Source organism: Capronia epimyces (genome assembly GCF_000585565.1).
Source record: "Capronia epimyces CBS 606.96 chromosome Unknown aczIQ-supercont1.8, whole genome shotgun sequence".
Taxonomy (NCBI): domain Eukaryota; kingdom Fungi; phylum Ascomycota; class Eurotiomycetes; order Chaetothyriales; family Herpotrichiellaceae; genus Capronia; species Capronia epimyces.
The window spans coordinates 783,779-805,429 of NW_006912911.1; the positions used below are offsets into that span (position 1 = coordinate 783,779).

Below are 21,651 nucleotides of genomic sequence, written 5' to 3' on the forward strand. Positions count from 1 at the left end.
CTTCCCGTCCTGCCCCTCTATCTCTCTTTCTGTTGCTGTTGCCGCTGTTGTTGCCGTTGCCGTGTTGCCATTGATTTGATCCCCTGCTATATCATCTCTCGTTCGGAGTTCCCATTTGACATTTGACATCCCCGTCCCATCCAGTCTAGCCATGGCAGACTACTCCAACATCCCCGACTTCGACTCGCTGCCTCCGGTGGAGGATATGCCGCAGGGCTGCGCGTGGGGAATCTTCGACCAGGACGGCAAGAAGGACCGACTGGGGTGCCTGAACCTATTGACGCCCAAGGTGGTGCAGGAAGCATTCAAAGAGGCGCGGGACGGCGTCTCGATCTCGCTGAACTGGCCCATCGGTGCGCTCAACAAGCCGGCCTTCGGGCGCAAGGGGCTAGAACATCGAGTCTTGTCGTTCCGGGACGCTGGCATCTGGTCGTTCGACGACGAAGTCCACTTCAACACCCAGTGTTCATCGCAGTGGGACAGCCTGGTCCACTATGCCCACCAACCCACCGGGCTCAACTACAACGGCGTCGAGCCTTCCATCGACCAACTGGTCCAGGGCTTCGGCCAGGTCGACGTCGACAAAGCCCTACCCACCCTCAACCACTGGCATGACCGGGGCGGGATGGTCGGCCGCGGCGTGCTGCTCGACTATCGCGCCTACGCCGAGGCCAAGGGCATCCAATACGACTGTTTCGAGGCCCACGCCATCAGCGTCCAGGACCTGGAGGAGGTGGCCAAACACCAGGGCACCACGTTCAAGTTCGGCGACATCTTGATCGTCCGCACCGGCTACACCGAAGTGTTGGGAGCCGCGTCGGCTGACGAACAAGACCGCCTGTTCGCCACCAACCGAAACGTCGGCGTCACGGGCAACAAAGAGACGGCCAGGTGGGTGTGGAACCATCACTTCGCCGCCGTCGCCGGCGACTCCATCACCTTTGAGGTCATGCCTCCCACCGTCGAGGAGGATAATAACCGGGTAGGAACGGCTGCAGATCTGGGTGAGTAGAGCGAACCATGAACCTAGAGCAGCACCACTTCCCCTTTCCTGGACTTGCCCTTTTCATTGAACAAACCCCGAGGAGCAGCACCGCTTCCCCTTTCCATGGGCTTTCGCTTTTCATTGAACAACCCCCTTAGAGCGGATTTCAGCTTCGGTTGAACAAACCCCCTTGGAGCGGGCTTCGGCTTTGATTGATGAAAATGGCCCTCGCTCCAGCAACGCCAAAATTCGTCTCGTTCTTTCGTGTCTAGTGGCTAACATCCGTCTTTCTTTCTGTCTAGTACTTCATCAATATTTCCTCTCCCTCTTCGGCCTGTCCATCGGCGAACTGTGGGACCTCAAAGCTCTAGGTGACCACTGCAAGAAGGTCGGCCGCTACGAGTTCCTCCTGACCAGTGTCCCGCTCAACGTGCCCGGCGGTGTGGGCAGCCCGCCTAATGCCTTGGCCATTTTTTAGGTTTGGTGGATGATTGGCCATCTTTAGGTTCGGTGGTGGTTGATTTGGCATCTTGAGGCTCGGTGGTGGTTGATTTGACTAACGGGTGCGAGAGTCGAGGACGAGAGGACGAGGGGCGAGCACGAGCAGGGGATGGTTACGAAGACGAGAGGCGAGCACGAGCAGAGGATGGCTACGCAGACGACGTAAGAATACGACGCTTCACGGTTCACGGTTCTCGGTTCCTGCAAGAGCTGACCCGCCTGGTCTCAAGATATAGATATAGATATATCTATATCTATATATTTAAATGTGTTCAAGATATATTATCTTTCAGAGATTCAGTCGAAAAGAGAAAGGTCGAAAAGAGAAAAGTCGGGAATGACCCTGCCTAGCATCAGACTCCAGCTTGAACTTGTTTTACAGTATGATATGATATGTTTACTCACCCCTGTATAGGTAATAAAATACATGCAGATCTTCTACTTACCCCTGTATAAAGTACATACAGATCTCAGGCATCTACTTAATGTAACGCAAGGTTGGCCAGAGGCTGAACACTACGAATCCCATGCCCACGGTCGATCGGCGATTGATGTGCACCTGCTATCCTATCCTGACCTTCCCCTCTGCAAAGTATCAGTAACGTTCCGTGCATCTAACCCACTCTCGCCCACCCACTCGCCCACTCGCTCCCTCTGCATGACCACATCGATGGCCTTGCTTTACAGCCATTCAAAGCCTCGCCCGTCTGCCCAGCTTGGCCAATTCTCCTACAACACCCCCGCCACTGAGACCCCTCAGTTCGGCAAGCGAGCTCTCGGTGATTTTAGCCCGCAATAGCCCGCTGCGGACAAAGTACTCCATGTAACCCTTGGACTCGGCCACACTTAGACTCTTGAGGTCTATCAGCTCGACGTCTCCTGTGCCAGACATTAATTCTAAAACATGAGCATCGGGCTTGCTGTACGGAGCTGGGAGCGGGAACTCGGGGGCGGAAGCATCAAGGTTTTGAGCTCGAGCGCGCAATTGGTTGATCAAAAGGCTGAAGGTTGGATAAGCGGGCGAGTTGGAGCCGGTCGTACTGAACAGCAATGCGCCGCCGTTGGCAAAAGGCCGAGACTCGCCAGGTTTGGAGAAAAACAAGCCCAAAAATTGCCGGACTAGCGTGAGCTGGTGAGCGTGGACGATCTCGTACTCTGCACTGCGGTACTTGCTCGGTCCCATCCAGTGGTCGACCCCGTCGACGACGATAAGGACCGGAGGACGTGGTTTGGCTCCTGGTTCACTGATTTCTCGCCAGAAAGCCTGCCACACGGGCCAGGCAAAGGTATGGTCATTGGCCCCGAGTTGCACGAGATCCTTGAGAGTCGCAGTGCCCTGCTTGAGGGGTAAATGTTTGGGGAACTCGTGGTTGAATTTGAGTGTCTTGAGCACGGCTTCGTTCGAGTGCAGGGCGCGTGTGAGGAGGGCTTGTGTCAGATGAGGTTGGATATATAATTGTTCCGACTGCGGTTGGGTGCCTTCCTGCTTCAGCGGCGCATAAGAGGAGGTGTTGTTGATGAATTCTTGAGCTAGAAGGAAGTCAGAAGTCGTGCTTTAACGGCCATTGATATCCAGTCGACTCTCACTCACCTTCTGGGACATTGAGAACCAACCAGTCGTTCATAAAAGCCATGCACATGGCCTGAAGTCCGAGGATACTCTTTCCCGAAGCCCTCTCGCCGGTGATGAGCTGTCTGACGGTCTTGGTGTCCTGACTCCGATTGATATCCTGCATCTCCTGGCCAATTTTGATGGTCTCCGACCGAATCAACGTAGCCGGCCGTCGGAACAAGCTCCAATTTTGTGTCGTCTTGAATGCCTTGCAATCTCTCAATTTGTCCAACAAGGCACCGTCGAGACCCAGCACGTGTCCTGCATTTTGAACGTCCACCATGTTCTCCTTGCTCCAATCCTCCATGCCAGGCACCTCAAGAGCGTTAGTGTTGCTGAGGACAATGCGATGTCGTTGGGCTCTTCGTTCTCCGATTGCTGGCGGCTTAGGTCGCTCTCGGACCTTCTTCTTCATTTTTGCGGATTGTGAGCCTCGGTGCTTCGGGGGAATGACCTTGACTCCCTTCTTCGATTTCACGAGAACATTGTTTTTGGCCGCAGCGCTGGAGCTGTGAAAGGACGACACGCGAGGGAAGGTTGTTGCTGCAATTGGAACGGTATAGGTAGTCTTGGGCCGGTTCAAAACCCGCAGCCTTGATAGGCAGTCGGCGCATACTGAGAGAGACATGGCTCACACTCTCTCGACGCCGACGCCGACGCCGACACCTCCTCTGATGGCTGCGTGGTAGGAGGGGTTGGGTGTTGAACTCGATAGCTGAGAGATCAAGAACACGCGAGCGGCACTGCAGTCGTAGCACTGTCTAGGACGGAGTAGCAGTAGTAGCTTGCACTCCAACCGCAGCCAAGGAGTAAAAACTGCTCTGAACTCACCCCCGATCGGGACAGGGGTGATGCCGCCCTACGCTCAACCCCAAGCGGCCAAGACTGGCTGAGCGGAGTATCCGGAGTAGTATACGTATATCCGTACTACAACCTCCGTAACTATATAAGTATTCAACGCTCTCTCTCCTCTTCCTTTCCTCTCATCAACGCATTATCGTAAGGGTGACATTAGATTAGCCGATACATGCAAGAGGGCAGAGGGCTAAGGGTGGGTGTCAGAATTCATGGCGCCTCATTCGCGCTGGTCACAACAATAAAAGGCGCCATGAATTCTGATACCCACCCTTAGGCTCATACTGATGATGATATCGAGAATTCGCTAAAGCTGTTAAGCCCTGACTTGTTCGGGTGCTGCAGCTGATAAAGCGAATTCCTTACTGAAGTACCACTTTGGGAGGCCACGTTTTCTGGACTGTTGATATTTCCGTTGACCGTTGTCAGTATGTAGTTTTGTTGCGTGCCAAGCTGAGGAAAACTGCTCGCGGTCAGCTTAACAGCGGGGGCTCACTACTGTCTCTACTCTGTAATTAATTCACTTCTCATCTGTTGCTTGGACTTTGGGGAAAGAGATGTCCTCTTTATGGCATGGCTCCTGGGATGACAAATACGATATGACCTTACGCCCAAACATGATGCCCATTCTCTACTATTGGATTTTGAACATGAATGGGATTGATCACGCCCACCACTTATCAGAGGTAGCAGAAGAATATAAGGGTGGGTTGGAGAGGTGAGTGGTAAGTTGGTGAGTCGTGGTGTCGTTCGTAAAGCGGCAGTTGTTTCTTATCTTATCTATAAGCGGCGATGCAAAAAGTTTCGAGCGACCATATACCGTATGGAGAACCAAGTCAACTTTTCCAACCCGACCCCAGCGACCGCTGGAACATTGAGGCCTTAAACTACCATAAACGCCATGTCAGACACCGCGATGGCACAAATCTCAACGCACGCCAGCGCCAACGCTGCCGCCTCGAAAGCAGAAAGGCTGTAGGTCTTGCTCTTCCTTTCCTCCTCGTCCATGTCTGCTTGAAACTCACACGAATCGTCAGGCCTACAACAGTGGACAAACCCACACCATACACGTACGATTTAGGATACCTTACGGCGGTCGACCCGAACCCTCTCCCCAGTACATCGACTCTTGTCTCACAGACCTTCGAGGAGCGCAGTGCAACGCTCCAGGCCATCGCACGAGATGGCGCACAATCACTCCTCAACACCCTATTAACGACGTGCACGATAACGTCGACCCCGGATGGCTTGTCAATGGCACTTCCACCGCCCGCAAACCCACTTCCGCGATGGAAGCCGCTGCCGAAACCCAAGGCGCCCACGAAGTGGGAACTGTTTGCCCGCAAGAAGGGGATTGGGAAGTATGCTGGCAATCTCAAGGGCGGGGCGGCGCTCCAGGAGCGGAAGAAGAACATGGTCTATGACGAGGAGAGCGGTGAGTGGGTCAAGAAATGGGGTTACAAGGGGAAAAATAAACAGGGCGAGAACGACTGGCTGGTGGAATTAGATGACGAGAAGATCAACAAAGAGAAAGAGGGCTTTGGCGGCGAGGGAAGGACGTTGAGAGGCGAAGGCAGACGAGAGCGCGTGGAGAGAATAAAGAGGCAGGAAAGAAAACAGCGTAACAACGATCGCAGCGGTAGGAAGGCCGGGAAGGTTGGTTGAGCTGGTTGGTAGTCCGAAGATGACCGACCGTCTCGGTTGATGACTGACACCAAGTACGGAGTACTGCTGAACAGACAGGGTTGTCACGGTCACTATCCCGAGCACTACATCTCATCTACGATCATACCACTATGGCCACGGAAGGGTACTTGTAAGATGTCTGCTGCACGTCCATCGGGAACGTCACGGATGAGTTCAACTCATATCGTGGGCCTTCATACGGCGTCGGGCACGAGACCCGAAGTCAAAAAGCGACCATGTTGTCCGAGGAAAGGACTGGACTGGCTGGCAATGTTGCAAAATATTTCGAGCAGTCACTGCCTGTCACCGGGTATCAACTTCTGCGGAAGACCAATTCTAGATACATGCCCCCTGAATCTGGCACCCCTTGCGGCTCCTCCCAGCATCAATTTCCACTTAATCATACATCAGGAACTCTCCAACGTTCCCTCTTTGTCCCCAGCTCTCTCCTCATAAGCTTCATAAATCAAAAGACACAGATAGCGAGCGCGGTGCCAAGGTAAAACATCAATGCTAAGTCAAAAATTGGTAGATAATAACACATGTGTTTGGGGTCGAATGAACCCCCAGACAGTCGTAACCGCTCACCACATGCATTGACATCCCAAACCCGAAGTAAATGCATTGGCAGCCGGCTTCTCGTCGGCATATTCTTCTGTCCAAATGGTCGTCGCTGAAAATGGTAAAATATACCGCTTCACATCCTGATCGGGGAAAGCCCGGTCAACTCGGGCAACTTTTGGTCCAGAGACAGGGTTGGAGGCTCTGGCGTGACAACTCTCGGTACTGTGGGTACACTGTGAGTTGCTGCATGTGCACTATTTGCTCTCCGTCTCACACCTCCTTCTGAAGACAAACTCCTTTTTTCAGACTTGGGAAATGTGGACTTGCGGTGTGCAGCCGCATCGGCGCTGCGAGGTGGGACGGGAGCATGCTGTTGACTGCTACCACTCGACGAAATGGCCCTCTCGTCAACAGCATGTTCCTCGGGTTCGGTTATGGAGCCTTCGCGTTGGTACCGATATTCTTCTTCCAAGTATTCTTGCTCCGTCCAGCAACCTTGCCAGCAGTTCTTCCAGTCCATGACCAGGAACTGGAAACAAAAGGCATCAATCTTCAGACATGGCTGGAAGCATATGCACAGATTTCGGTAGTCCATCTTGTTCTTGTCGGCATAGTGATTGAGAAGACTGAGATGACAGGTGATGGCAAAAAGGAGATAATAGTTAAAGGGCGGAAGTCGGGACAATTCGTCCTTGAGAAGCTGAGGTGCTGAGGTCGCTCCAGCACATTGGCTTGCAATTCTGCTTTGGACGGACCTGGGTAGAATCTCATCGGGCAACTCTCGCAACCATGATTTGAATAGTGAGCCGATGGTGTTGATATCGTACAAATCTGGTTCATCGAAGAGGTTGATATCATACTCGTTGTCGAAGCGACGTTGCCAATGCTTGACATCTCTGCCGCTGCCTGGTATTCGATATAATCCTTCCTCTTCAGCACCGTTCATGTTCAAGTAGCTGTGAAAATGGTTAGCTGAGGCCCCTGTCACGGAAAATTTAACCTACTCGATACATCGCCACGGCAGGGCCGGCATCCAAAATTCTGTTTTGTCCTTGGACAACTCAAGGCGTCGGGCAATTCGGGTTTTGCGCGTTTGCTTGACAAGTGGCAGGTTGATCGTGGTACATGTGTAATTGTCATCCGTGACAAGCTCACGCTCGGTGCTGCTCCCACTCCTTGTAATCTTCCCGAAGAAGCCTTTGCCAGCCTTACCAAGGCGATCGCCCATGCCCTTGCCCGTTTGTCCGATATTGGATAGGATCTGAAGAGTCGACCCTTCTCTGAAGGAGTGCGATGCGGGTATGCCTCCGCCTGGACGTTCTTTCTTCGTCAAAATCGAATCGTCACGGACATGACGATCGGCTGAGCGGTTTCGAGCGGCTCCACTGCCCTGACTGGATGACATTTTTTCACCATGATCCATCTTGATAGGCGCGGTTTTAGGAGACGGGTCGAGGTTATCATTGTCTTGATTTGTCGTATCCAGTTGAAGATGACCGGGTGCCGAGTTCTCTACCTTTGGTATCGTTTCCTCTAGTTTCACGGTTTTACTTCTGGTCAGAATCCCTCCAAACTTTGACCTGACCTTCTTGCTTGGTTGAGTAGTTCCGATAGGGGCCTGAGAACTGGGCTCTGAGGAAGTGAGAGAATTGCCGGCACCCATTGTCGGTAACTCCGGGGTCGAACCTTGCTTCTTCACTGAATGAAGTGATCGATCTTTTGAACTTGTCCGGCTCCTTGCGTTTGATTTCTCGCCGCTTTCCGGGATGCTTGTTTCGGAGGCCTGAAGCTTGTGGGAAGATTTAGCGGCCTTCAAATTTGAAAAGAAGCCCTTGGACGCCTCTCGCCCATGTTTCGGCGATTGAGGGACAGGTGAAGGCGGAAACTCAGGCGTCGCAGTTATCTTCGGAGAGCTCGGCCCTGTGCGAGTGCCATCGGTGCGGCTAGCCTGAGATGCAGAGACTTGATGCATGATCGAGGGTGTCAGAGGGCCTTGCAGGAATGGGGATCCTGGGGCGGATTCGGGGGTGCGAGGCGAGCCAGTCGATCTAGGACTCAAAGTCGCGGGTGTTAGGCTGTTTAATTCCTCATTGTTCTTGGAGGATAGATTGAGATACGGTAAAGCCGAGGCTTTAGGCATATCCGCAACGTCTGAAGTGTCATTCACAGGGTGGAATGCAGGTAGCCGGCCGCGCTTACAGTTGGGCTGGGAGCGGTTCGCGCCAGGTTAATGGGACCTGGATGTTGCCTGTCGGGTATCCTTCCCGTCTGTACCACCTCTTTTGCGTCGGCCGATATAATGGCAATGTTTATCCAACGTAATGATTTTAGGAGGAAAAGAGACTGGTGTAACCGGGTTGTGTTGTTTTTGCTGGTGAATGGAGCGCGTGCTGTGTGGGATTGTACGAAATCAACAATCAGTTGTCGTTCCAACGGGATGCCAGGTTGACTCGTCCTCCTCTTTTCCTTCACAACAGAGTCCAGGTGTGGTTTTGTTTTTGATCCAAAAGGGAGCAGGTATAAGATGTCCGTAAGACTTGGTATAGTTGAGGGGCTTGCGTGGAGGTTGGTCCAGCAAGCCGTAGAAAGCTGGGTCGAAGTGGGTGAGACGAGATCGGGGGTTTGTGATCAGGCAATCTTCATCATCAGGCGTGGGCGTGTAACAGCCTGGCTGTCAAAGTCGCGAGGTGGCTTGCGAGGAGGCGATCAACAAAGGAGGACGTCGTCCAGTTTCGAGGGAGTGACAGGAAGGTAGTGGAGGGCGAAGCGGCCAATGCTCCAACCGAGATACAGGGACAGGTGGAAAGAGCACAGGTACCCAAATCAGGACCAAAGGACTGGTGGTCTATACGACTATAGTCAACAGGAGGAGTAGATTCTTCGAAAGCGGTGCTGTGCTGGCCAGGTGCAGTAGTGGTCACTGGTGGTGGTGGTTCGTGGCGGACGGGACACAGTGGTGGAGCAAGGAGCGTTCGAGCGGTGAGGAGCCGGAGCGCGGAGCCTAAATCCTAAATCTGACCCTGAGCCTGGCACCGAGACGGCCAGAGCGGCTATAATGTCAAGCGTGTTTACATAGGTATGTTACTACCCTTTGAAGACGAAGGCGCCACCCAGCGGATTATGGATTTGAAGTCGGCTGGTGGACGAATGGGAGGGCTGTGTTGTGTGAGCCTGTGCGTCTGACGTGTGCGTGTGGTGTGCGTGTGCGTTGGGTGACTGCTTGAAGATATTACAAGGAGCCTAAGGTAGGTATTTACGGCGTGCTCGGGTAAGAATCGACTTGCAACGCCTTCATCACAGCTGTACGGAGTAGAGATACCGACAGGGGGATGCACTCGGCTGGCGCAGAGTAGTATGTACTCCGTACTATGTCCTGGTTTGTAGTATTTGTGGCCACATGCTATGATGTATCGGATATTGCGCATTCATGGAAGAGACGGGGATCGTAGGACGTGGATAGGCCACGACTGCACAGGGATGCGGTAGCTGCATAACATACTAGGGCCTCCAAATCCTGGTACCTTGTGATCCTATTAGCGCACCTGTAGGGCATGTAGGGATACGTAAGGTACCTAAGCACCTAGGCACCTACTAGGCACCCACCTAGGTACCATTAGGTAGATCCGGGATGTATTACAATCCTGTCATCTCACACCCTCGCTCAAGCTGATGCTTTAAGGGTGCTGTCCGAGACTCGGCGATCCTAACGGCGATATCACCCTCAGTTAGAGGCGTGTAGTGCAGCAATACCCGCCTCGACCAGGTCTCCAACGTGGGCATCGTAGGGGACAGGAGACACAACAGTTACCCAGGTACTCGTACGTATCTTATTAATTAATGCAGCAAAATGAGACCACAGAGCCAGGAGAAGTGGATCGTCCATCATCATGCACGCGGCGCCATGGTGCCAGGGGCATTGACTCTGACCTTCTGGCAGTATCCGCAGCTGCGAGACACATTGACCGCCACGCCTGCCAGCTGGTCTCTGCCTGGAGCGACTAATTAACACCGTACCAGGAATCTAATAATAAAAATTGTGCATTCCGGGTACCTTAGTAACGTCGTAATCTTGAAGCAGGGTATCGCGGCATCATCTATGTTTCGAGTCTGAAACCTGCCGCTAAGGCACCTGCTGTAAGAGACGTCACTCATAGCAGGTCCCTAGGTACATGTAATTACCTACCTTACATACATGTAGTACTACTGCATGAAGGCAAAGATGGGAGAACTCCTGGCTCCTGGCTCCTAGGTACCTAGGTACATACACCTAGGTAGGTACATGCTGTATATACCTAGGTAGCATGCCGCTGTACTCCCTGCGGCGCCCGTTGCAGGCGAGTCGGGCTCCCATCTGTGCCTAACATGTAATCTAATCCAGGCCTAAGGGCTCTAAGCCGACCCCGCAAAGCACTAATGTACCTCGGGTAGCTACTAATAGTAGGACGTACTCCGTAGATAATTTGCCAAGCTTGAGTGAAAAGAATTGCTAGCACTGGCAGCCACTCGCAGCTGCTAGTACTACTCCAAGCCTCATCATCTTCGTCTTTCATCATCATTACATGTACCTACTTGCACTACTGTTATCATCACACACAAGAGATCACTCGTCTGGATTACCGCCAATCTCTCGGCTACACACCAACCCGTTAAATGGCTTTGGTTGCCGGACCAGGGATCGGGGGAAGTCGCTCTTCTGCCGGCACCTTGCCCGCAGAACTCACCCTGGTCATCGACAAACATGTCAAATATATCCAAGGATTGGATAGTGTGGGTTGAGTCCGTGAGTACCTCTGCGTAGCCCGATATTGATGCCTTGCCAGCGAAAAGATGAGCTTGACTACTGGTTGACCGAGCACCTGAGACTCAACGGCGTCTATTGGGGTTTGACAGCTCTTCACCTTCTGGGTCATCCAGATGCACTGCCGCGGGACAAAACACTAGAATTCGTCTTGGCCTGTCAAAACCAAGACGGAGGCTTCGGTGCAGCTCCTGGCCACGACTCTCATATGCTCTACACCGGGAGCGCCGTCCAAATTCTTGCAACAATTGATGCATTAACAGACCTAGAAGTCTCCCAGACAGGAGGGAAGGAGCGGATAGCGAGATGTAAGTATTGAGATCATTTGTGGCTATAATACGCTCCCGTCCAACTGCCGGAAACCAGACATTGCCGGCCTTCAGGATCCAACCACTGGCACTTTTGCCGGAGACGAATGGGGTGAAACCGACACCCGGTTCCTCTATATTGCCTTCAATGCACTATCCATCCTCGATATGATGCACCTTGTCAATGTCGAGAGCGCCGTGTCCTATATCCAGGCGTGTGCGAACTTCGACGGCGGCTTCGGAAGAGCCCCCAGCGCGGAAACGCATGCCGGTCAGATTTTTACTTGTCTCGGCGCTCTGAGTATCGTGAGACGGCTTGATCTGGTGGATGCTGAGCGGTTGGGTGCTTGGCTGAGCGACAGACAGCTGTCTAATGGAGGACTCAATGGCCGACCCGAAAAACTGGTGGACGTGTGCTACAGCTGGTGGGTGCTCAGTAGCCTTGCCATGCTTGGGAAGTTACATTGGATCGATGCGGCGAAATTGATCACATTCATTTTGAGCTGTCAGGACTCCGAACACGGGGGCATTTCAGATATGCCGGGAGATATGGTCGATGTCTTTCACACCGTCTTTGGAGTTGCCGGTCTGAGTCTGCTCGGCTATCCCGGTCTTGTCGAGGTTGACCCTGTCTAGTAAGTCGACGTGGTGCAAGTCAGGGATCATTGCTGACCACGATGTCTCCAGCTGTATGCCCAAGAAAATCACTCAAGCTCTACCGTATCATCAAGCGTGATGCACCAGCTCTGCCAATACGTCTCTTGCAATCTAATAACCCACTCGATATATCACTTGAGAGATGGGATACAAGGCAAGAGGAGAACGAGGACCACGATGGACTATTTTCCGCTTCATCACTCTACTATCCTCGCTTGAGAGGAGACATAGACGTTGTGGTACACCTAGAAGTTTCTATTTTCCCCATTTGAGATAATGAAACCGGCGGTGGTGTGCACTGCTGCCGGAATTGAACCTGGCGCTATTCACGCTGTTGGGAAGTTGATAAAAGTAGCTACGTGTGGCCGGCGGACTGTTTCCTGCTGGAGGAAGGCGTCACTGCTGCTGGTTGCTTGTCTGGGCGCACCTTCCTCGATGCTCATCAGTCTGTCTACCTTCTCTGACGTTCACTCCTTCCTGTTCGTCCTGGTTTTCTACCTTCGCAGCCACTACCAGGTACTCACTGAAGTGAGGTTCAGCTCGCTCCCTCCGTTGTCTATTCGCTCACCTCTTCCCCCTGATGCCCATGCTGCAGGAGGAAGATACTTTGCACGGCGTCTTGATTGTTCTTGTGCTTTTCAACTTCTTGCAGTCATCACCCTGGGCTTCGTTTGCTGTTTCCTTGTCTCTGACCTGCATTTGTACAAACTGGTTGGGCCCGCTATGGAGTTGGAACTGCTTAACTGCAGTATCTGCCCAAAACAGCCTTCCTTCAGCGACACCTCACACTTACTTACCCACGTCAGTTCCAAAGGTCATTTGTCACACCTGCACAAACTCCAAGTCAGAAGCCACCAAGAAATTGCGGCCGGCGTGCAGTTGGCTACGTACAATCAATGGTACCAGCAACATGCTCTCGGCCAGCTGCTCTCGGAGCGTATGATCATGAAAGAGGCCAAGAAAGCGGGAAGGAGGAAAAACGCAGCCAGGAGAGGAGCATACATGACCCAGCAAAGTCCGAACGCGCATGCGCCGCCGGAACAACCATTGCCACAGAAGAAGACAGCCAAAGGCCGGAAACAAGGCCAGCGGAAACAGGCTCGAGGCAGGCATGGCAGACATGCACTTGACGATGAGAGCGACCTCGATTTCAGCCCTGTCAAGAGGTCAAGGTCATTGTCCTCGTCCAATCAGTTGTTTCTTGCCTCTAATTACATCCTCTAGACCCAAACCACGTCAACCTACAATCCTTTCTCCTGTCAGGCCCTCCATATCCTCCGATGGCCATCCTCCGTCCGAGGACGACGAGCGAGCCGGAGATGGACCCGATCTCCTTGTCACCCCAGAACACAGCAAGCTAAAGGGTACGGTCTGGCCAGGCATGGATTTGTTTGATGCTGCCTCAGATGAGATGAAGCGGAAAAGAAATCAGAAGAAAGACGGGTCTGTCTTAAGGCGAATGGAACGTCTGTCTGCCCTCGTAGAACCAAGAGAAGTGGTATACTCCCCTGGTGGACGCGTGAAGAAAGCGAGGCATATTGACGACCTCGAGGATGCAAGCAGCCTGGTTGATGGCGAATCTCCCCCGCTCAAGATGAAACAAGTCCGTTGCCGCAAGAGACAGCCACTTGCAGACAGAGACACCAATGCACCTCGATTGGTGAAGCGCAAGGCCAAAGGCAATCCCGCAAAGAAGCAGACTGAACTACCATTCATGCATGGACTGCCGCCTTTGCCATACTTGCCCAGCTCTTCGACCGGGGATTCATATGCCCTAGGTTCCCGCTTCCTTGGGACCGAGGATGACGACGACGACGACGACTTCAAGCCCACCATTGGCGATCTGTCTTCTCGAAAGCGCCCAGCTCATTTCACGATCTTCAATGATGGAAGTCCTGGCTATACTGCTGACACGTTCACGGAGGAAGGCCGAAATCAATTACATGCTAGCCACCAAGCCTACTCGAGAAGTGCACGTCCCTCACTAGCTGTCGTTTCTGCCCCTTGGCTTCAACCACAGTATCAGCCCGCCTGGCAATATACGAACCCCTATCCACCATTTCGACCTAGTCATCGCGAGTATCAAGGCGGCTACGATACAATGGATGCCAAAGAGGATATCCCTTCATTGCCCGAGCCGACTCCCGAGTTTCGGGGGCCAAGCACAAACCCACTAGCCTGGAAGTCTCCTGATCGAGATGTGACGGCCCCAGTCCTGCCATCAGAATCTCCTTTTAGCAGCTTCTTTGGTCTGTTTCCAGGTGGTATGTCGTGCGACGACCCCTTTGTATCGACCAAAAACCCCTTGACTGCGGCATTGGAGCACCTTGGAGGCGAGACGAGAGGGTCCCCGAGATCTCCAGCAGATGCATTGGCGAATGAGGATGGTGGTTCCGACCACCATGCCAGAGCCCTGTCGGCCCCGGTCACATGAAGCACACACAGTCTGACCGAATTACTGGTCTGCTCAGAAACAATCTCCGATTCGGTGACTACCTAGCAAGCAGAATATGTGCGGTATAGATATGGTGAAATGGCTCACTCTCTCCTGGCAGCTATGCAGATCTCATGTATTGTTTGCCTCAGCGCACACGTCCAGAGTTGAGGCGATGGTGCCCCGAAAGTTAAGATGGTCTATCAGGTATTGGAAGGTAACCTTTTGACGGTATAGTTTGCGACTGCCACCAAGGACATAGATAATGGATAGACGTAGCTGGTGCGTTTCAACGACAATTGTGCAGCGACCAATTCATCCACCGCGAATCCCAGGTCTCTTCTCTCGTATGGGACGCACAAATATACAGCTTCTTATTGCAGGATGCGAGTAGAGGGCAGTGTTCCCGACTCCGTCCCAATCCACACAGCCTTGTCAGCGAAGGGACTAGCGACTGTACTCCGTACCCGTACTCCGCCGTACCAACGCGACGACGCGTCCAAACTTCGCGTTAAGTGCCGCCCGTTGCGCCGTGTCATTCGTAGACGCCATCTAAATGACGATACGCTGTTTATTACACTCTGTTCATTACAATTCTGCCAGTGCCCGGGCCAGACTATCCTGAGGTTGGAGGCCTTGTCATCGGGCTCATATGGCGTCGTCGCAGAAGAAACAGCAGACTTTGTCCGCATTTTTCAAGAAACCCGTGTCCTCTCAATCTTCGACGCTCCCTCGAACCCCAGCCTTGGAAGATGACGAAGACGAGGACCTGGTGTTGCCAATTGCGAAGAAGCGCAGAATCACTCCCGCTGCGGAAACTGCCGGAGTGAGTAAGATAGTGGCAGAAGGGAAGCAAGAGCACATCAGAACTTTGAGACCGGTGGAGGCAAATGGCCAGACTACAGCGACGACATCCGCCGCCCCGTCAGGATCCGATAGGACATCCAAATACATTTTTTCGTCCTCTCCTCTCCAAGAGAACCGGGAAGTCGACGACCCTGGCAGCCCCGACAGACGACGAAAGGACGAACTACACCGGAGGTTCGTCAAGAAATTGGGCAAACCAGATAGCATCGCTGAAATTAAGAGACGGAACCGAACACTCGAAGAAGATGCTCCTGAGCAGGAGAACGGCGACGCAGACGATGAACCCGAGGAGGTGCCAAAGCCGACCGGCCGTCTGAAAACAGGTGTTAAGAAAGGTGGAAGCAAACTCACACCCATGGAGAAGCAGGTGATAGAAATCAAGAAGGCCCACATGGATACTCTTTTGGTGGTCGAGGTCGGTTACAAGTTTCGGTTTTTCGGCGAGGATGCTAGAATTGCGGCGAGAGAGTTGGGCATCGTGTGTATTCCGGGAAAGTACCGCTTCGACGAAGACCCTTCTGAGGCTCATCTGGATCGATTCGCTTCTGCCAGTATTCCTGTCCATCGACTGCATGTTCATGTCAAACGGTTGGTGGCTGCAGGGCACAAAGTCGGTGTCGTTCGCCAACTTGAAACTGCAGCACTCAAGGCTGTGGGCGATAATAGGAACGCACCGTTTGTTCGGAAACTCACAAATCTGTACACGAAAGGCACCTATATCGATGACATCGAGGGTGATGGCAGAGGCAGCCCTGCTCCTCAGTCGCCTTCTACCGGCTTTTTGCTTTGCATGACAGAGGTCAATGTCAAGGGTCACGGCAACGACGAAAAGGTCCACGTCGGTCTTGTCGCCGTCCAACCTGCCACAGGAGATGTGGTATATGACGATTTCGAGGACGGGTTCATGCGGAGCGAGATCGAAACCCGGCTCCTCCACATTGCGCCGTGTGAATTTCTGATTGTCGGTGAACTCTCGAAGGCAACAGAGAAGCTTGTTCTTCACTTGTCAGGCAGCAAAACCAATGTGTTCGGGGACAAGATTCGGGTTGAGCGAACGCCAAAATTGAAGACCATGGCTGCCCAAGCACACGGCCATATCTCCACCTTTTATGCCGGCAAGCTCAAAGACACCCAGGGAGATCAAGGCAAAGCAACAAAGGTATTCGACAAGATTCTGGGCTTGCCAGAGAATGTAACTTTGTGTCTTTCTGCGATGATCAACCATTTGTCCGAATACGGGCTTGAACACGTGTTTCGGCTTACGAAGTACTTCCAGCCGTTTTCTGCTCGCTCACATATGCTGCTGAACGGCACCACTCTTACCAGTCTTGAAGTCTATCAGAATCAGACGGACCACTCCACCAGAGGAAGTCTCTACTGGATGATGGATAGGACACAAACCCGATTTGGGGGCAGACTTCTTCGCAAGTGGGTTGGACGTCCTCTGTTGGACAGGAAGAGTATCGAAGAACGTTTGAGTGCAGTCGAGGAGCTTCTCGACCCCGACAAAGCCATACACGTCGAGAAATTGAAGCACGTGCTGTCCAAAATGCGGACTGACCTGGAAAAGAATCTCATACGCATCTATTATGGGAAAGCCAGCAGGCCAGAGTTGTTGAACGTCCTGCAGTCACTGCAGTTTCTGGCCACCGAGTTTGCACATGTGACTGATGCCGCATCTACCAACTTTGACTCCAGTCTGATATCGTCCGCCATCACGTCCCTGCCATCGATCTTGACAGAGGTGGTGGGATATCTTGACAAAATCAATCTGCAGGCTGCCAGATCTGACGATAAATACAACTTCTTTCAGGACGGTTCAGAGAATGATACAATTACGGAACACAAGTTCGGCATTGCAGGCGTAGAGCATGACCTGGACGAGTTTCGTTCCACTGCAGCAGAGAAATTGGGGAAGAAACGGCCCGTGGAGTACGCCACGGTTGCCGGTATAGATTATTTGATTGAAGTCGACAACAGTTCTGCCACCATCAAGAAAGTGCCTGCTTCATGGACCAAGATTTCAGGCACGAAAAAGGTCTCGAGGTTTCACGCGCCGGAGGTGGTCAAGCTCCTGCGGGAACGCGACCAACATAAAGAATCTCTTGCAGCGGCTTGCGACAAGGCTTACACCGACCTTTTGGTAGATATTAGCACCAAGTACCAGCTTTTCCGCGATACCGTGCAAAGCCTCGCACGTCTGGATTGTCTCCTCGCTCTAGCTAATGTGGCAGCCCAGCCTGGATATGTCAGACCAAGATTTACCGAGGGCAGCCGGATCGAAGTTGAAGGAGCTCGCCATCCCATGGTCGAACAGCTTCTCATCGATACTTATGTTCCGAACAACATTTCCATCTCCCAAGATGCCACGAGAGCGCTCCTGGTGACGGGTCCCAACATGGGGGGCAAATCGTCCTACGTTCGCTCCGTGGCTCTCATCTCCATCATGGCACAGATCGGGTCTTTCGTGCCCGCGACATCGGCAACACTAGGCATCCTCGACGCCGTCTTCACCCGCATGGGCGCCTTCGACAACATGATGTCAGGCGAGAGCACGTTTATGGTCGAGCTCAGCGAGACCAGCGACATCCTCAAACTCGCCACCGACCGCAGCCTCGTGGTCCTCGACGAACTTGGTCGTGGAACCAGCACCCACGACGGCGTTGCCATTGCAGCCAGTGTGCTCGACTACCTCGTCCGCGAACGCAAGTGTCTGACGCTGTTCATCACGCATTACCAGATGCTCGCCCGCCTGGCCAGCGGCTTTGCCCACGAAGAGCTGAAGAACGTGCATATGCGCTTCACGGAGGAGGACGACGAGAACGTCACCTTTCTCTACGAGGTCGCCGAGGGTGTCGCGCACCGAAGCTACGGTCTCAACGTCGCGAGACTCGCCAACATTGGCGAGTCTGTCATCGATATCGCGAGGCAGAAGAGTGCCGAGCTCGAAACGGCCACCAAGGCGAGGCAATTGGCTGCTCTGGCGAGGATGTTGGCAGGAGCCGAAGAACGCAGTGGTGGTGGTGGTGGTGGTGGTGCTGCTGCTGGTGGTGGTCACAAACTAGACGTGGAGAGACTGGACGCCATTGTTGAAGGAATTGAAATGCTCTAAACTATGCAGCATGAATGTGGCTTACTAGCTAGCAGTCAATAGGACAACAGGGTCAAAATCGATGCAAAGGGTCAGGACAACAGGCTCAAAATAGATGCAAAGAGACAGCTCGTACTCATAGAAGCCGACATTCGGGGCTAGAAGATCTCTGGTAGGGTGTATGACATTCAGGGCTAGATCTCTGGTCTGGTGTGGTGTGGTGTATGAGGCAGCCTCCACCCTCGGGTTTTCCGGTCGAGAGTTTCACGATACCAAATACTACTAATCATAATGGGCCGGACTGGACTGGACTGGCGAGGGGACAAAGTGTTAGTTCGCACTTTTAGTTTCCAGTTTCCAGTTTCCACTTCCTAATCTCATTGTCCTCATGCAGTATCTGCTTTCGTTCGGTTCGGCTGTTGTGACTACCTAGCTATGTATGTAGCCGACCGCGGCCAATAAGGTCAGTACGCCGTAGAGGGCCCAAACGTCGCCGTCGCTGATTACCATGAGGCAGTGGTCAATGAGCAGGAAGAAAGAACCAACAGACCCAACCCCCTGTCCCTGTCCCTGTCCAAAACGGCGAATCCAGCCCAGCCATGCTTTTCGTGACTTCATAACAATAACAGCAAGCAATTCGTCTCCCTGGTCGTGTCCTACGGTAGGCTTGCCGCATCGTCTAGATCTCCGACCTCGCCCTCCGATCGGTCGCCCATGCCTTGTGATGGAAACTCGACGTGGGTACTTGTGATGGTAAGCTCGACGTGGGCACTTTCTGCTTCCAGGCAAGCTACCACTCGCCGATGACAACGCTATCCTGAGCATTCGGCAAGCCGACAACGGCAATTCCGGCAGGAATTCTGGCTTGTCGGGCATTGAAGCAGGCAAAGACAGCTAGCTTGGCCAGCGCGGGACAAGTCTTGAAGATGCCATTCATGACGACATCGTCGACCTGGGTCACAAACGATAAATCGATGTCCTTCAAAGCCGGATACTGCTTGACCCCATCAAAGACCTCCATCAAGCCTGCGTGAGAGATGTGTCGACACGCTTTGAGGTTCAGCCGCTCCAGGCGAGAACCCGAGTGTGTCATCAATGCTTTCAGGGCACCTGAACCCAAGCCGATAGGATTGTCCTCGGGGCCATCCGGGTTCATGCTGTCGATATCCCGGTTGTCGGACAAGTCTGCATATATCAGCGGCGGGTTGCCCAAGTTGTTGTCAAAAAGACTGGCAAATGCTGCGTCAGAACAAATGACACTTCCTCGGATGCGGAGCTTTGTCAGCTTATGGCAACTTTCTTTGATGGCTTCCAGGACTGAGTCGTTGAGTTCGACGTACTCTTCCAGACAGAGTGTTCTCAGGTTGTGTCCGAGTGAGGAGATCAATTTCACAAGTGTGGCTGATGACGTTTCCTGCTGGGCCACAGCAAGGGTGAGGTGCTCGAGGTTGGTGAGAGAGCAAAGAGCATCGACTGAATCCTCGCCCATGTGTGAGCAAGACCTTAGTTTCAGTCGCCTCAAACCTCTACACGATTTGACCAGAACCTTGACAATGTCGTCTCCCAGAGAGTCATTCAGTTCTGACAACTTCAAACTCTCCAGCTGAGGACCGAGTTTCTGAAACATGTCGGCCCAGGCTTTATCAGTGACAAGATTTGTGGCACCGAGCTGCAAGTGGCGAACTCGTTTGCACTTGTCGGCCATGTACAGCAAGGGACCATCCTTCATCTGTCCGGCAAATCGCAAATTAACAAACTCGACGTCGGGCATGTGTGCAAAGATCTTCTGGAAATCTTCCTCTTCGAGCTTCGCACAGTCGTATATGTCGATGCGGTCGACGTCTGGTCGCAGGAACAGCTCGAGAACTCGAGGTGTGAGGACTCGTTCCTTGGAGAGGATCTGACTTAATCTGTCCAGCAGACTTTGCGGCATATCACCGAACTCTTCGATATCATGGACGACATTGGCAACTCGACGGACGCAAATGTCGACGAGACTCTTGGCACCCGGTTTGACGTCTCCCATCAGTCGGTCGCTCTCGGTCTGACGCCGGCGTCCTCGTGGTGCGGCTGTTTTCTTTTTGTTGTCTCGGCTTTCCTTCTTCTCCTCGTCTTTGAGTTCCTTGGAGCATTTGGTGCATAATAGACCACCATCTGGGCCAGTCTTGCTGTACGGTGTCACGGTGAACCTCTTGCCACAGATTTCACAATTCTCCAGCTGGCCCGGTAGAGGCTGGGACTTTTTAAGCATACTCCGAGCAAGTTCATCGTCGTCTTGTTCGAAATCGCTCCCGAGGTCTTGTTGCTGCTCAAACTTGCGCTTCTTGAACTCTTTGCTCTGTTTGATCTTCATCAACGTCTTTTCTTCTTTTCTCTTGCGCTTCTTCTGCTCCACTGGATCATCTTCCGAATCCTCGGCATCACCCCCGTTCTGCGCTGCATTTTGTGCGTTCTGCTGCTCTTGTTGCTGGGCGTCTTGCAAACGACGCTGGTAATCGTTGTGGATCTGCGCAGCGGATATATTGTGTGACGCCAGGAAATCTGTGAGAGCTGACTGGGGCCCACGAATGCGATTCAACGCGGCATTCCGACGCCGAGTAGACCTGGTCCAGGGTTATTACAAGGCTCACGTCTTCAGGGGTTCGCTTGCTCACATTGTCCAGCAGGTGGCAACTGCCAACCAGTAACGACCTTGCACGACAAGGGATAGGCTGATATGGTCGTGTTCTTGAGATCGGAAGGGGAAATGTCACTCAAGACGGTGACAAGTTAACCCCGATCTATAAGTGGTGACTCTGGTCGCTGGCAGTGAATGCAGACTGCTTTGGGAGGTGTTCGTTCAGTTCATTGTTTCCGTTCACGCAAAAGCAGGCATCAAGAGCCAGTCTGCATGTCTGCGAGCAAACATGCCAAGAAACCACTTTACGCGCTTCTGTGAGTTGGACGCGACTCTATCAAGGCCTAAGGAGCCTAAGCCTTAGGTCCCTAAGTCCTGACCCTTGTCTATCGTTTACTCCCTACAGTGACGTGGGTGCACCAATTACCCCTCTATGGATATGCTGAAAGTCTTGTGGTGATGAAGTCAAGCAACAGCTGCGTCTTCAGTATCATGCAAAGCTACCTTCTGTGCCTTGCCCATTCAATCCAACCGGTTCAGGCTATGCTAGCGCCCCTCGATGATCAATGGCCACAGATCACAAAGCAGCAATTATCAAAGGGACAAATCAGGCTCTCGATGGCTTTACACTACCACTATTACGGCATGCAGAGCACAGTATACAGTATGGATGTTC

The 21,651-nt window shown here is 52.8% G+C and overlaps 8 protein-coding genes across 8 annotated transcripts; 5 read left to right on the forward strand and 3 right to left on the reverse strand.

The window, feature by feature from the left end:
* Positions 1 to 151: 151 nt before the first annotated feature.
* On the forward strand, positions 152 to 1,463 carry A1O3_08690 (uncharacterized protein; the record flags this gene model as incomplete). The annotated part of the gene is made up of 2 exons (XM_007738787.1): positions 152 to 1,004; positions 1,288 to 1,463. The coding sequence occupies 2 exons, from the start codon at positions 152 to 154 to the stop codon at positions 1,461 to 1,463; spliced, it is 1,029 nt and encodes a 342-aa protein (XP_007736977.1).
* Positions 1,464 to 2,177: 714 nt separating this feature from the next.
* Positions 2,178 to 3,726, reverse strand: A1O3_08691 (uncharacterized protein; the record flags this gene model as incomplete). Its single annotated transcript, XM_007738788.1, has 2 exons — positions 2,178 to 3,016; positions 3,078 to 3,726. 2 exons carry the CDS (start codon positions 3,724 to 3,726, stop codon positions 2,178 to 2,180), a joined length of 1,488 nt encoding a protein of 495 aa, XP_007736978.1.
* Positions 3,727 to 4,854: 1,128 nt separating this feature from the next.
* Positions 4,855 to 5,618, forward strand: A1O3_08692 (uncharacterized protein; the record flags this gene model as incomplete). The annotated part of the gene is made up of 2 exons (XM_007738789.1): positions 4,855 to 4,928; positions 4,991 to 5,618. The coding sequence occupies 2 exons, from the start codon at positions 4,855 to 4,857 to the stop codon at positions 5,616 to 5,618; spliced, it is 702 nt and encodes a 233-aa protein (XP_007736979.1).
* A 718-nt stretch (positions 5,619 to 6,336) lies between these two features.
* Positions 6,337 to 8,343, reverse strand: A1O3_08693 (uncharacterized protein; the record flags this gene model as incomplete). Its single annotated transcript, XM_007738790.1, has 2 exons — positions 6,337 to 7,159; positions 7,208 to 8,343. 2 exons carry the CDS (start codon positions 8,341 to 8,343, stop codon positions 6,337 to 6,339), a joined length of 1,959 nt encoding a protein of 652 aa, XP_007736980.1.
* Positions 8,344 to 10,853: 2,510 nt separating this feature from the next.
* On the forward strand, positions 10,854 to 12,045 carry A1O3_08694 (geranylgeranyl transferase type-2 subunit beta; the record flags this gene model as incomplete). Its single annotated transcript, XM_007738791.1, has 4 exons — positions 10,854 to 10,970; positions 11,024 to 11,309; positions 11,368 to 11,944; positions 11,997 to 12,045. The coding sequence occupies 4 exons, from the start codon at positions 10,854 to 10,856 to the stop codon at positions 12,043 to 12,045; spliced, it is 1,029 nt and encodes a 342-aa protein (XP_007736981.1).
* A 644-nt stretch (positions 12,046 to 12,689) lies between these two features.
* On the forward strand, positions 12,690 to 14,400 carry A1O3_08695 (uncharacterized protein; the record flags this gene model as incomplete). The annotated part of the gene is made up of 2 exons (XM_007738792.1): positions 12,690 to 13,138; positions 13,191 to 14,400. The coding sequence occupies 2 exons, from the start codon at positions 12,690 to 12,692 to the stop codon at positions 14,398 to 14,400; spliced, it is 1,659 nt and encodes a 552-aa protein (XP_007736982.1).
* Positions 14,401 to 15,052: 652 nt separating this feature from the next.
* On the forward strand, positions 15,053 to 18,379 carry A1O3_08696 (DNA mismatch repair protein msh3; the record flags this gene model as incomplete). Its single annotated transcript, XM_007738793.1, has 1 exon — positions 15,053 to 18,379. The coding sequence occupies one exon, from the start codon at positions 15,053 to 15,055 to the stop codon at positions 18,377 to 18,379; it is 3,327 nt and encodes a 1,108-aa protein (XP_007736983.1).
* A 769-nt stretch (positions 18,380 to 19,148) lies between these two features.
* Positions 19,149 to 20,944, reverse strand: A1O3_08697 (uncharacterized protein; the record flags this gene model as incomplete). The annotated part of the gene is made up of 2 exons (XM_007738794.1): positions 19,149 to 20,899; positions 20,938 to 20,944. The coding sequence occupies 2 exons, from the start codon at positions 20,942 to 20,944 to the stop codon at positions 19,149 to 19,151; spliced, it is 1,758 nt and encodes a 585-aa protein (XP_007736984.1).
* Positions 20,945 to 21,651: the final 707 nt, after the last annotated feature.